Consider the following 14,417-nt stretch of genomic DNA (forward strand, 5'->3'; position numbering starts at 1 on the left):
CAGTAAAATCGTGTTTTCAATCCACTGGGAAGTTAAAATACTTTACAGTTTTTCTGCTTCTTATAGTAACATTACTTCCTAGGTCAATCAGGTATAAGAATATTAATCAGAGCTTGTTCAAAGTCTGAACAAACTACTTCCAAGACACTTGTGCAGTTTTCAACACCAAAGCAAATCATCGGTGTAGATAAGTCTTTTCATTGCTAAAGGATTTGGCTTTTTTTTTTTTAAACATGTACCCCAAAAATTTTACTTCAGGAGCTACTAGCAAATAAGAACTCCGAGACCATTAAGGGACTGCAAGAATCATTATTGTGGAAATATTTGTCAAAGAAGTGTTGCCACTAAATTCAAAGAAATTCTTTATTAATCGAGCTGCAGTGATGATGTAGTGAATTCAATTAGATTACCAAAGATGTTTGACTAACATTATTTCAGATAATTAAAAAATTTTAGTTATGACACTGGAAATAATTATTCCTGTTTCATTGGATTGCTGCATAATCATGTATCTTTATTTTCTTTACATTATAGCAAGTGGAAACATTCCAGTTTTGCAGAAAGACAAAGACAATACTAATGTCAATGCAGATGTACAGAAGCTGCAGCAACAGTTACAAGACATTAAGGAACAGGTAAAAGCGCTGAATAAAAATTTTATGGACCACTAAACTAATTGGAAAAACCAATGCATCCTCTGTTATTTAAAGCAAGATGACGTGTTAAAGTGCATCAGCTCTTAAATTTTAGTTAAATGACCAATATTTTTTTGTGTGATGTGGCTTGTATGTTCTCTATGTACAGGGTTAAAAACAAAAAAATCAAGTGACCAGGTTTGATAATCAGTCTGTTTAAGAGCATCTGTGTTGGCGTGACTAAAAAAGGGTGCTCTGTCCAGTCAGTGTATTCTCTGTCTGTTTAGTGACCTGAGTGTGTAGGTACAGCAGAAGCTGTTTTCACAGAATGGTGGTAAAAGTAGATGTTCTTCACTGTTCTGTATCTACCTACATCTTTACTTGTTTGTTCATTAGCTGTCTTTGAACAACAACTGGCAGTTACCTGCCATATGAGGGGTATGGTTCACATATTCTTCAAAAGATTGTGTAATTGCAAAGCTAAAACTTTGAAAGTACTATGCAAAAAACTTGAATATTTGTAATTTAAATGTTATGATTTGTCATCTGTAATTACGTATAGTGTTTGCAGGAGGAAATTTATACAGATTAACTACAGATTGTATTGATTATTCATTGGTTAAGTTACATGCAATTCAGAAACCTAATGGAAAAATTAATTTTTCAGTGACCTATTTAAATGCATTACGTCTCTAAGTCTAGTTCCATTTGAAATGCTTAAAGTAGTTGTCTACATGCAGAACTTTGTTGTGTTAAATTACTGAATTGTTTCATTGCTTTTCCAGCTGTAGAAAAACTTGATTTTTAGATTTTTCAGTAGTAAAGGACCTGGAGTATCTGATTATTGTATGAACTTACTCTCTTAGAACCCTAATAATGTGATTTTGGCTTCCCTATGTATAACAAAATTGGAAGAGACTTTTCATGGATACAGGAGACAGGGTGTTCTAACTTGCTTTTTCCTCTTGTAAGGCTTACAGCAGTCAGTAATACTTCAGTGATGGCAGCATCACATCTCATCCTGGTAGTTGTGGCTTTCAGCTGTTCGTGCATGTGAAAGCTAAGGCTATAGTGTTCAGATTGCCAGTTTTACAGCCCGTGTCTCTAAATGCCTTAAATATGGAAGCTGATGTGCTCGGTGGAATGTCTGTGAAGAGCTGTTCCTGTCGTATGGTGACTGGGCCAGCACCCCAGTAATAGAAATTCAAAAGAGATTCCTCTGTAGCTTTTGTCTGTAAAAGAACATGCAGATGGAAAATTGTCATTTGAAAAATGCACGTCTGTCTTAACAGTAACACCTGGTATGTCTAGATATCTCTGACATCTTAAATCTGCTGTTTAGCTTCTGCTTTGCTTTTTAGCATTGAATGGAAAGAATATGGTTACTTCTTTGGCGTTTGAAAGGATATGTGTGAAAGATGCAGATGAATGCATAAATGCAAGTCATCTATTTTCTTAAGATGTATATTTTTCTGGTTAATTTTAGGAGTTTATAAAAGATTTCTCTTTGGGTATGCTAATACTCTTAGGCACATGAAAAGAAAACTCTATTACAGTTTTTCTTCTTGATTAGATGTGATCTCAGGGTTTTTTTCAGTTTTCCTTAGGTGCTCTTTTATTCTATACAATTTTGTCTTACCTTTGAGATTTGCTAACCAGAAGCCAGAATTGTTCAATGCCTCTGACTAGAACGAGGTGGTTCTGGTCATTCTTGTGTGCATCTTGGCTTGAGACTCTACCATATTTTCCTTAGTGTCTTTTCTGCTTAGTCTTGTGATCAGGCAAGTTGAATATCATACTTGTCAGTAGCAAGTTGGATTTGATAAAAATTCATCATGTCATTTTTTAAATTTGTGTTTAAAGTGATGCACAGCAGTCCACTATAACTGTGTATTCTTTTGATTTATGCTGTAACAATTCAGTGTTAAATTGATATTTTTCTACTTAAAATTAATTTGTTCTCTTTCAGCAGGTATAATCCTTTGTTTCAACTCATACCTTCAATGATAATCTAATATGTTAGTGCAGCAAGCTTTTAAAACCATTTCTGGTGGCAAGCAGAAGTGATGCTGATGTCAACAGAATCTCCCACATCTGATGACCACACCATTCTTCAGGGATTCCCTGAATGTGAACCCTTTTGACTGTAATTGCAATACCTTCATTCCATTTCATACATGATCATCATCATCTGTCTAATATCTTATGTATGTTCCTTCACCATACTTACATCACTTTCTTCCTCCTTAAAAATAAATTTATTTTGTCACTGTGCACCTGTATATTGTTGGAAAAACTGTTTTTAGTGAGGAGGAATTGATACTTCAAACAGTTTAAAACACCTTGTTAGTGGTAAAATTTTTTTTTTAATTGCAAAGCCAATTAAGGTGGCTATGAGCACTTTTTCAGAGTCCTTACCCAAAGAAGTAGTTCTCATAGAGAACAGGCATAATGCCTTGTTTATAGTCCTTTTTTATTTCTTTTTCTTCAAAAGATAGTAGTCAAATCTTTCATGCAGAGGCTGTTCTAACAAACTAGTAGTACAACAGAAACAGACAGTGCTTATTCTGTAGAAGTACTTACAAACTCCTAGTTAAGTAAGAAATTCTCCTTGGAAGCTGGAAAGCTCAGTTATCTGGGCTTCTGTCTCACTGGGAAACTGCTGAGCTAATCGAGAAAACCCTGTGTAGCAAACAGGAAGATTCATTGTCCTGGCAGCTGTGTTCTCCTACTGTGTAAAAGTAACTTAACATTTAAGTTAGTATCATGTTGAAAAATTAAACAGCTAATGTATTTTATATTCTCTGCTTTCATACTAAGCAGTAGAAATTGGGCAATTTGCTAATACTGCATGCAATTGCAGAAAATATCTGTAAGATGAACATGTTAGGATTTCTGTGCTTCACTGATTGAAACAGTTAAAAGTTATAGTGTTTAAACAGATTTTAATTTTTAATATTTCTGAGTCCCTTGATCAGTGTTTTCATTTTTAAATGATGTTGTGTCATTTGGAGAGAAACAGACCCTTTTAACTTTAGTAATTCTGACATTATATTTAGACACAAAGGCAATTAGCTAAAACAAAGAATAAAGGCTACAAGTTGTTGGGTTTTTTCCCAAAAAGGTAAGATTAGTGTTTGCTTTGTCAGTCCTTTGTCAAAGGACATCATGCCAATGCTGTCAGGTTATAGACACTTGTCACAGAACAGCTCTGTGTGCATTGCCTTGGAAATAGCTGATACTTGAAGTCTGTGAGTTACTGAAGGAAGAATACTCTTAATTGTCCTCTTGGGATGTGAAGCTGGTGACTTAGTGTGAAAGGAAAAATGACTGATTGACAGATGCTCAGTATTGGGCAAATTTTTTGTTTAAGAGTGTTTTGTTATAGTACTATGGAAATCTGGCAAAGCTGGAGAACACCCCCCTTCAGGATTTTTTTAACATAAATTGGCATAAGGTTTTATACTCCTGCTACTCCATTATACTGGTATCCTGAAGATTAAAATAGGCATTTGGCCAGACTCCATACCAATTTAAACTTTGTATAAGCAGAATGATGGCGATTTGGGTTTTTTTTGGTCTTCGACTAATCTATCTACCCTAGGAAGTAATAAAGGCTGGAAGTGGCACTTAGTGCCATGGTTTAGTTGACAAGATAGTGATAGGTCTTAGGTTGAACTTTATGATCTCGGAGGTCTTTTCCAACCTACCTGAATCTGTGAATTCCTCTTAATTCCACAGAAACTGTACTTTAAAGGTTATACTGAATAGGGTTCCTACTATGGATTTCTCTCTTTAGATGAACAAATTGAAGTAAACACCCAATGATGAGTATGTAAACAAGTCACAGGTGCAAGATGGTGATAAAATGAATTTGTATTTGAAATATGAACCCTCTCAGTATTTCATATTATGTCCAAGATCAACATTTATATTTGTTAGATATGTATAGTGTGTCTCAGATCTGAGATTTGACTTGGTGGACTATAGAATGGTCTTAACAACTATCATCTGTTGTAACATCTATTCATTTACTAACCTTTGATCAACTGTTATAAATGAAATCCTAATGTGGCTGCAATATGTTTATGGTGAAGGAACATGCCTTACCAAAATTTCTGCATATGACAAAAGGTGAAGGACACTGTTCCTTAGTAGCTTGGTACAAAATTAATTTTGCTGTTGAAGAACTTTTAGAGATTTTGGGCATTGGCTGTCACTTTAATGTTCAGCAATTAAAATTGATTTTAAAAGTTTGCTGTGCTACTGTTATGACTGAAGGTCAGATATTTATTAAACTGTTCTTCATTTGGAACTTGAGGCGTTCTTTTGTTTGAAAATCTAGATAATTTCCACAAACAAAGTATTGAATATTTACATATATTATTGATTATGCAGCATTTTTATTGCTTCTGCGTGTGTTCAGTGCTTGATGTTTTAAGGTAAGTATATGAATGGCCAAATAACCTGAGAAGAAATTTGTAAATCATTACCCAAGCATTGCATATCTAAAACTGTTTGTGGTGTTTGCTCCCTGGAAGATTACTTGACATACAGGAGACTGTTTCTGAAGAATACTCAAGTTTGCAAGATTAAGACAATGATATTGAAAATTTGATGTCAATCTTCTACTGGATTATCTTACTTAAAGGGATCATATTTGGAAAAAAGCTGCATAGTTGTTTGTGTAGGAAAAACCCACATATTTTGAATCAATATCAAGTAAAAATGGGATTAAAAAAAGCCCAAACTAATTTAGGTTAGTGGCTGGGTTATGCTATGGCAATTATCTTTTATGCTTAAGATGATGTATTTGTTGTTCTATGCAACATATAAATTGTTGAAATTTTCAATACTGTATAAGTGCTGCCATTGACTGTGTAATCTGTCAAAATCTTTTACAGACTATGTGTCCTGTCTGTTTGGACCGCCTGAAGAATATGATCTTTCTCTGTGGCCATGGAACGTGTCAACTTTGTGGAGACCGAATGAGTGAATGCCCTATATGCCGCAAGGCAATTGAGCGAAGGATTCTTTTGTATTAGATAGTAGAACCAGTGTCTTTTATTAGGTTGTGAAATATTAAGGTCATTTTGATGGTTTAAATCTCTGTAAGTTTAAAAGGCAGTAAAGGGTTCTAGTGAAAACATTTCTAATACTGTAGCACAGGTTCATTACATGGTAATTGTTTAAAGACTGTGAACACACCAAATAAAAGAACAGTATTTGAACAGTCAGCTTTTACCTTTACTCTTCTAAAACATCTAAGCCTGAAGCTAATTTAAAGCAGTCATTTTTTTCATTTTCTTTTTGTCTTCTTCCCCTTAAAGTTTAAAGGGACATTCTTGTTTTGGTTTTGTTCATGTGTACCATATACGTATCAGATGTCAGGTGATGTAAGGGATTTTTTTTTTTATATTGTCAGTTACTACCAAACATAAATATTTAGGATTTCTTTTGCTTTATGCTTTTCTGGAGAATGTTGACACATTTCGTGTGATAGTTCTGGTTCACATTAATTTCCATCTTGAAATATACAGTCATGAAAAATCAATACAAATTATATACACACTAGTAATAAATATACCATTGCCATAAGATGAGGCCTCAGAATACAATAAGGTAATTCTAACTTTATCATGCCTTTTGTTGCTGAGGATGGCCTGGGAAGGAAACAGTAAAAAGAAAAATCTGTTTTAGAAACATTACGTTCCCAAAACTGCACTTTAGTCTAACAGGTTCAAGCTAGCTAACTTAAATAGTGAACATTGTAATTCTGCTAGTCACATGACTTTGTACAGAATTTCTTTTAACCTGACTGGAAAGGAAAATGTTTGAGCAGTGGGTAGTTATCCATTTCAGTTGAGTGAATTTGATCAGTTGTAGAGGAACGTATACATGTGGAGCCTTTTAAAAATTGTGGGTATATAAATAAGGAAAAATTAGAGTTTTTGCAACATTTTCTCTCTTTTTATGTGGGTTTTATCATCTCCAGGCAAACAGAGTCAAGAGCAAAAGAGAAGATTTAATACTGCTTATTCATCTGAGTTGGGTGTTAACAGCAGAACTTATCTGTGAGCATTACTGGGTAATACTGCAAATGAAGATATTGCTGACAGAACAGTGAATTTTGTGAACCTTGCTTAGGTGAGCTGAATTTGGCTAAAGGAGTTTGCTGCCACTGATGTGACAAAGAGCTGTTCCTGACCCCAAAAATTCTAATGTCAGGAACTGTAGACTAACAACTACATCCTTTCATCATTCGTGATGGTAGAAAATATGCTGATTTGAGGATCTCTTGTAGCTGAAAGGAATGTGTACCTACTCCTAAGTGATTCAACAGTTTTGTGAGTGCAAAGTTCACGTAGCCCTTTGCTGTTGTGCAGACTTCATTTGGATGTGCTCTTGCAGGACAGTAAAGAAATCCATGCTGAAGTCATTTAGGTGCCTTACTTGCAGCTAAGATTAACTAATCACTTAATTCTCATTGCATATGTCAAAAATGTGGACAAAAAGATAGTTCAGGGAAAGATCCAAGTAAGGATAAAGGCATAAAATTGTGGTCTCTTCAGATAAATGAATCTTTCTTTTGAAGCTTATGTTGATATGCCTGAATTGTGCAAACGTTGGCAAAAGTCTCAGAAGAATGGTACTAATAAACTATAAAGACAGACAAACCTTTAAGCAATAAGATTTAAACACTGAATAGAGTTTCCAGGAATCAACTACAGTGATATATTGGAAAAATGTATGTAGAGTAGCTTTTAACATTGCAAAGTGATGTAATACACAGCCTTTCTATAGCCATCTTTAATCCTGCTCCAGCATTGCAAATGTTACTCATTCTTTTCAGTGTTTTTTCATTGGACAGAATCACAATCTGGAGTCATTATAGTAGTCTGGTTTATTTTGTGCATTAGTAGTCATCTGTTCTCAGATAATCTGTGTATCTGTATTCTTGGCAAAATGAAATAGCCTTGGCAAAATGAAATTTTTGCTTCTTGGGTTCCCATTCTAAAGTACCAGAATCTCAAGGAGCTTTGGAAAGTTTCTGATATAAGGCTTTTTTTTTCAGTTCAGCATTTTGCTATCTCCACTTGAACTCTTGAGTAGACCTGAGTTTTCATGGCAATTTTCATTTGACCAATGTGCATGTCACTAAGTTTGAGGGTGGTTTTGGTTTTTTGGGGGGTGGTGGGTTTTTTTTTTTTGGGGGGGGGGGGGGGAGGGCAGTTTTCTTTTGGTTTGATTTGGGGTTTTCTTTTGGTTTGATTTTGGTTTTTTGGTAGCACGTTTGACAGCTGAACTTTCTATAGTAGGCTTCAGTTTCCTGTCAGGCTTCCCCTGGAAATACTTCTATAATAGGATATGCCATTTGACAGTTGATTCTGAATTTTAGCCTGTAGTGCATCAGATCTGTATCTTGGTTTCCTCTGTCTCTGGTAGACATATTTTGAAAATTGTGTCTTCTTTATTCTTCATGGAGACCTCTATAAACTGTTGTAGCACAAAGGCAGGGTGGATTTCTTCTTGATAGTGCAACTGAAACTTCAGTATAGCAATTGGCATTTTCTTAATTCTTTTTTAGTGGAACAAGCCAGAATTACTTGAAAGTATTCCAACTTATGATGAATTTAAAAATTCAGCTGAGTAAGAACGAATCTAAAGCATCCTGGGTAGAAAACTGGATTTGAATGTTAAATATTAGTTGACTGCAGAAGGCACATACCATAACATAGATAGATGAGTTCTCTGTTAGGCTTGTATTTTTCAGCAGAGAAACTGTTGAAACACTCTCAGTACCTGAATGCCATCACAGTCCTATGGAAACAGAGACAATGAAGGTATTGCTTGAGGAGCAGACTTAGTCTTCTGTACTGGAATTACAGCAGATGTATGTGACTGCATAGGAGTTTGTGATTGGACTCATTTGGCAATGTTGTGTGCCAGTTGAAATTGAAGTATGTCAACTTGATGCTGTTATGGTGCTACAAGAAACAACTGAATTAGGAAAACTAGGTAAGTTAACCAACAGTTATATAATAGTTCAACTAATAGTCGAACTATTAGTATAACCTCCTATTGACAGGTGGAAGAGCTGTATCTTGTCTTGGGAAGGCTACACAGTGTTTGCCTTTCAAAAACCTAATGAGGAAAAATGTTTGCAAATCTAGTATCATTTCTTGAAATAGGTATTTATATTCACACATTGGATTGTGATATAGAAGGTGAGCTGGTGTTGTTGAGGAACCTAGTGAGTTTGTTCACTCTTTTTAGTTTGGTATCATCTGTGCGATGTGCATAGACTAAAAGTGGGTAACACATAGTAGAAGGATGAAAAACAGAAGTTCAGTTGGAAGCCAAAGGGTGTTATAACAAGTAGGAGAGTTGAGGATATATCACTGTGCCTCTGTCTTCAGCAAAAGATTAACATGTAAATCTCACCTGAGCAAAGTGATAATGAGAAAAATCAGTAAGATGTTTATTATACTGTAAAATCATAAAATGTGAGAGATGCAGGGTTTGTTTATTATGATTATCCCCCAGTATTTAATAGCAATTTTGAAATTAAATGGAATGAAGTATCTTGATTTGTTTCTTGAAACAAGAAGGCACCTAATAATATGTATTGTTCAGATGTGAGGTAGTCTGAGATGTTTAAGTAAAATACTTTCTTTTCCTTTTAGTAAAATACATAAATACTGTGACATCAGTACACAGTGATTTAAATTATAAAGACAGCCTAAGAGTCTAACAGAATACTCTAAATACTTGTAGCTTGTTAACTTTTATATAACTATGTTTTGACTTTTTTTTCCTCCCAAACATTCTTATCACTTACTACACCCCAAGCTCATACAGCACTTCTCAAAATTTTGGCTGTTACTACAATCCCTTTTTCCTGAAGTGGATACTGAAAACTACACTGGCAAAATAGTAAACAAGTTACTTTGTAAATGTCTAAGTTCCATTAGAAGGTGGTGTTCTTAACTTGGACTGGGTGTGGATATAGCAGATTTGCACAAGTACTTGTGCCTTGTTAGCATAGTCTTACAATTGGTATTTTAACCTCTTTTAAAGACGTGAAATGGTCTTTCAAAAATAATCTAAGTACTTATTGTGTAGATATTTTCTAGAGATTAAGGTTTATGTATGTGTAATTATCTTTAGCAGTATTAAGTGCAGTTTGTGTAAACACTAAATTGTTTGAAGAAGCTGCTTTAAGCTAGTGATCTGAGCTTCCTCTACAAAACTAAATGTACCAGAAATTTATTTTATTCTTCCAGTAGCAGCTGATGAACCGAAGAGCCTATCCTGTTCTTTGTGCTGCATGGGTCAACTTTTCACTTAAAAATCCCCAACAACACTTACAACCTAACCTTTAGCAGTGCTACCTCCTTTCTGTCAGTGCTGAATTCTTCTCTAGCTGTTCTTTGTCTTCAGGAAGGGATGGGGAATGCATCAGTTTTGTTTTGCTTTGTTTTGATGTCTGAATACATTTTCAAGGTTTTTTACTGACTGTATAAATTACGTACAATACCAGTGTGTGATTTGCCACAATGTACATTGTATAGCTTTCTTGCATAAGTTGCTGGAATTCTTACTGTTGTCTTTTTGTGCATTTCATAACTTTTTTGTGTTGACAAAGCAAAACTGTTATCTCCAGAGGTTTTAGTATGTCATTTTTATAGCTAACCCTGTGGTAAATACGCAAGTTCTGACTCAGGGCTTTTTAACAACTTAAACACATTCACAATATTCTTCAGCACATCTTGGAGAATAGTAGAGATTTAATGACTGTATAGTGCCTTGATAGAACTATTGAATGGGCATCAGCCATAGAGTCTTTACAGAATGCAAGTATCTTTTGATTTCAGTTAATGAGTTGATGTTAATATAATTGTAATACCCCTGCCATGGGTTTATAAACTTGTATATACTTTCTGTAAAGGAAAATCATCAAATTTAGGTATTGTTAAGCTTTCTGAAACCTATTTGATTGTTGCACTGGTCATGGGGGTCTGAAGGGCATAACATTGAAATTTACAGAAGCAGCTTTTGTGTCAAAGACGTGATAAAATGTTCTGAATGTGACCTTTTTAGTGTGAGAGGTCATTGTGTCAACAAACATGTAAAATACCTGCTTTACTCTGATACAGTAAGTCTTTTATAAGAGAGAGAAAAAACTGACAACGAATCAGTATGTTTGCATGCCATTTCATAGTTAGAAAACTGTTTTGGTCTCGTTTTGAGCCTTTAGGAAATACTTTCTTTGTCCCAACCTTAGTGTCTTTATGAATGCAAACTATTAACGTTAGAAAACAGGTTTTACTGAACCGCAGGAACATTTTTACTTTTGTTAAAATCAACTTTGTATTTTCAGGAAATTGTAGATTTTGTCATGACTGTTTATTGGAGAATTTTAAGGTTACCTGTAACGATTTCTGTATGCAGATAGCATTATATAATTGCTTCCTTTAAAACTGCTTAGCAAGGTCTAAGTTTTTCAGAGGAAATGCTGATGGTTAATAAACCTTGTTATATAAGATGTATACTGACTTTTTCAAAAGCTTTGACTTGAAAGTGTAATTGGACCGAATTAATACTGATTTTTGTGCACACAGCAGTGGGAAAGGAGTGGTGGCTCATTTGTCTTCCTCCTCCTTGGTTGTAGTGATGTTAGATGTCACCGTGGAATTAGAAAATTGTATGCTTGAAAGAATGTTTGTGAAATCAGTTACTTGTTGGCATACAGTATTTAAAAGTGCATCAGACTTTATTGAGAAAGTTTGCAATCCAAAGTTTTAAAAAAATCTGGTTCTCCTTTATCTCTGAAGAGTTTATAGAAACATCAGAAGTGCTACGTGCCTTTGAATCTCCCATATACTCAAACATTGTTAAAGCAGCACAGTAGAATTGTGAAGGGTGGATTATGTTGTAACAACAAAAAAGGTGATTTAAAATTTTTATGTGTGACATGTGCAAATTTTTCTGTAAATATGCAGTTCATAGTACTGACTAGAGCTGCTGTTACGTGTATGTTAGATTCTGTGTTTATGTGTAATTGAATGGCCTTTCCAGATCTGGCTACGTGAATGTGATCGTTTAAACATCTGCCAGATACAGTAACTTCCATATTCTGAGACAACAGATGCTGCATCATAGTTTATACTGCTAGGATTCAATTTAATGGATGCATTTAAAAGTGTATGTAATCAAAGGCATCAAAACCAACCTAACTTAAATGACTTAGTGTTTTAATTTATCATAGTGTACAGGTGAAAAAATGAACTGACAGAATAAAAACTTTGTTGCTCTCTTTCTCAGTTTCTTTTCATTTTTCAAGATTTCTTCAACCTTGGTTTATGTGACAGGTATGTATGAAGAGATAGTATTTTTAGATACTTTTGAAAAAACTTTATTTTAAAATAATTAATGCAAATTCTTAAAATGTTTTCAGTAGCCACTTGTTCTTTGCTTTGGGATTTACAAGCTACTCACATACTTCTCCATACATATTCATTGAATGTGATGGGAACAGTGTTGGCACTGGATTAAGACTTGGTCTCTGTGGTCTGTAGGGTTTCAGCCCCTGCTGTTGGTTGCAGTGGAAGCTGCTGGTTTTGGCAATGTTTGATATTGATGGGTTTAGATTTTGAGAAAGCTGCTTCATACTGTACAATATAAAGAATAATTATTCAATTATAATATAAGTACTGTGTAATGTAATTAATCTCTGTATAATGTGCTTTCCTGTTCTAACTCATTCCAACTATATCCCGTATGCAGCCATGTGTGACAGGAATAGTGAAAGTCCATGGAGATTTCCTTTGGATTTGACATTTAATGAAATGCAGAGGGTAGTTCCTCATGGGTGCACTCTGTTGTATTTAGGGAAGAAAGGTTAGCAATAGTATTTCAATAAGAAGCAATAGCCTTCCTTTTCAGACTTGTTTTTCCACCATATGGAAAGGTAATTTCAGTTGTCAGAAACAAAATTGTTGATCTTCTTGTGCTTTGTGCAACCCTGTTCATGGCAACACAGTAGCATGCATTGGAAAGCTTTTACTTTTAAGAATGAATTGTATCAACTTCTCTTGATTCTTACAAGAAGGTTTTGGCTGAAAAATACTTTAGGAATCTAAATACTTTGTTCCTTTCTCAGGAATGAGAGTAGTATGTCCTTGCTTTCCAGGAGATAATAAGTTTTTTGTTTTTTTAAAAAATAGTCCTTAGGAAGTGATGCTGTGATAGATTAAAATAGTTTAAGTTACATTAAAAATTGAGAGCTGTGCCTACTGGTAATGTATAAATTTTAGTCTTCAACAGTACAAGACTTTAAAAGTCAGTGCAGTATCTATTATGGTTAGGATTTGTTGACGCTTACTTGAATGCCCTAAAGAAGCTAGTAAAAACCATGAATTTCTGCAAAATTGCCTAAAATCAGGAGAATACACTTGTGGCTTTTTTCTTAAAAATAAATGTGTGGGAGGAGACAAACTTAATTCTGAGCTGATTTCCCCAGTGACGCTTGTGCATCCTAAGATATATGAGTATTTCTCCCACAAGGGGTCAGTAGCACCCTCTGTTTGAGACAAGTTTGTATTACAATTTCAGCACAAAGTAAACAAGGGATAAGGATAATGATGATTGCATTAATAAGTGGGTGGACCAGACCTCACTTGTCCCCTTCTTCAAGCAGCCTAAGTATAATTAGCTTATTTGCTGACTTCAGTAAGCACCATATTCTATCCTCTGACTCTCATGTGACATGAACATTGCTACTATTGATTAGGGCAAAGTTCCAGTGGAGTGTTTGCCTTTAGCTCTAGTTGAAAGTATTCATTTAGTCTAGCTTTTTTTTCAAAAGCATGCAGTGGAAGCAGAAAAAATTGTATGAGAGAGCTCATCCAGCAGGCAGGGGAAAAGAATTCTTGTGTGAGTGTCTAACATATTCTTAATGATAACCACACTCTCCCTAGATGGCTAGAGCTGATTAATATTTTCCACCCTATACTAACACAGCTTATAGTTAAATATGCTTTGAAGCCTATCAGTCTACTCAGTGGAAGGAATGTCCAGCTTCTCAAGGCTTCCCTGAGTATGCAAGTTACTTGAAGGCAGAAGTTTGAAGTAACTCGTTATCTTTCTACCAAGAGGCTGAACAGACAGACAGCTATTTCTTTCAACAAAAATTTCCAACCCTTGTACTGATGTTTCACAAATAGGAATCTGAGGTGGTCAGTGTTGTTCAGGTTGGCACAGGTTCTTATACTTACTGAGTTAGCAAGGGACCTTCCTTAACATTGTGTTTGCAAGTTGTTATTCTCTGTTTCTCGTCAATTGTGGGTTTTGCATTTCATGTCCTTAGAGCATCTGTCCCCACTACTCAAATCCTCCATTTCAGTTCTTTCTATATCTGTATTTTTGATAGCAGAACTGTGTCCCTTCCTTCTTGGTATATCCCTTCTGAATGTCATTCTGTCCCTCCTTTATGCTGGGGTTGGCACAGTGCTTTGGCATAAGCACAGTGGGGACCTATCCTTGTGTCTGACTCCATTCTTAATGTCAGTTACTGATAGGAGGAATTCCTGAACTTGGTCATAAGAAAATTTCACATTAATTTATTGACATACCTTATTTCTCTTTATTGGCAGTATAAGAAAGAGGTTTTGGCCACCACCCGAGGAAAGGGTGGAGACACTTCTTTTGGTCTAGTTACAATTGTCCTCAGCCACATGAGGAAATTCAGAAACAAATGTTTCAGGGTTGTTTGGTTTT

At 35.0% G+C, this 14,417-nt stretch overlaps 1 protein-coding gene across 4 annotated transcripts in view; it reads left to right on the forward strand.

Annotated features, from left to right (window-relative positions):
- MIB1 (mindbomb E3 ubiquitin protein ligase 1) overlaps positions 1–11,957 on the forward strand; it is an 80,664-nt gene extending 68,707 nt beyond the window's left edge. For all 4 annotated transcript variants that reach the window (XM_027638482.1, XM_027638483.1, XM_027638484.1 and 1 more), the window contains 2 exons: positions 535–635; positions 5,540–11,957. In XM_027638482.1, coding sequence (XP_027494283.1) covers positions 535–635; positions 5,540–5,680 — 242 coding nt within the window. In that variant the 3' untranslated portion in view covers positions 5,681–11,957. The remainder of the gene's footprint in view (positions 1–534; positions 636–5,539) is intronic.
- Positions 11,958–14,417: the final 2,460 nt, after the last annotated feature.

Source organism: Corapipo altera, unplaced genomic scaffold, assembly GCF_003945725.1.
Source record: "Corapipo altera isolate COAL_440 unplaced genomic scaffold, ASM394572v1 49, whole genome shotgun sequence".
Taxonomy (NCBI): domain Eukaryota; kingdom Metazoa; phylum Chordata; class Aves; order Passeriformes; family Pipridae; genus Corapipo; species Corapipo altera.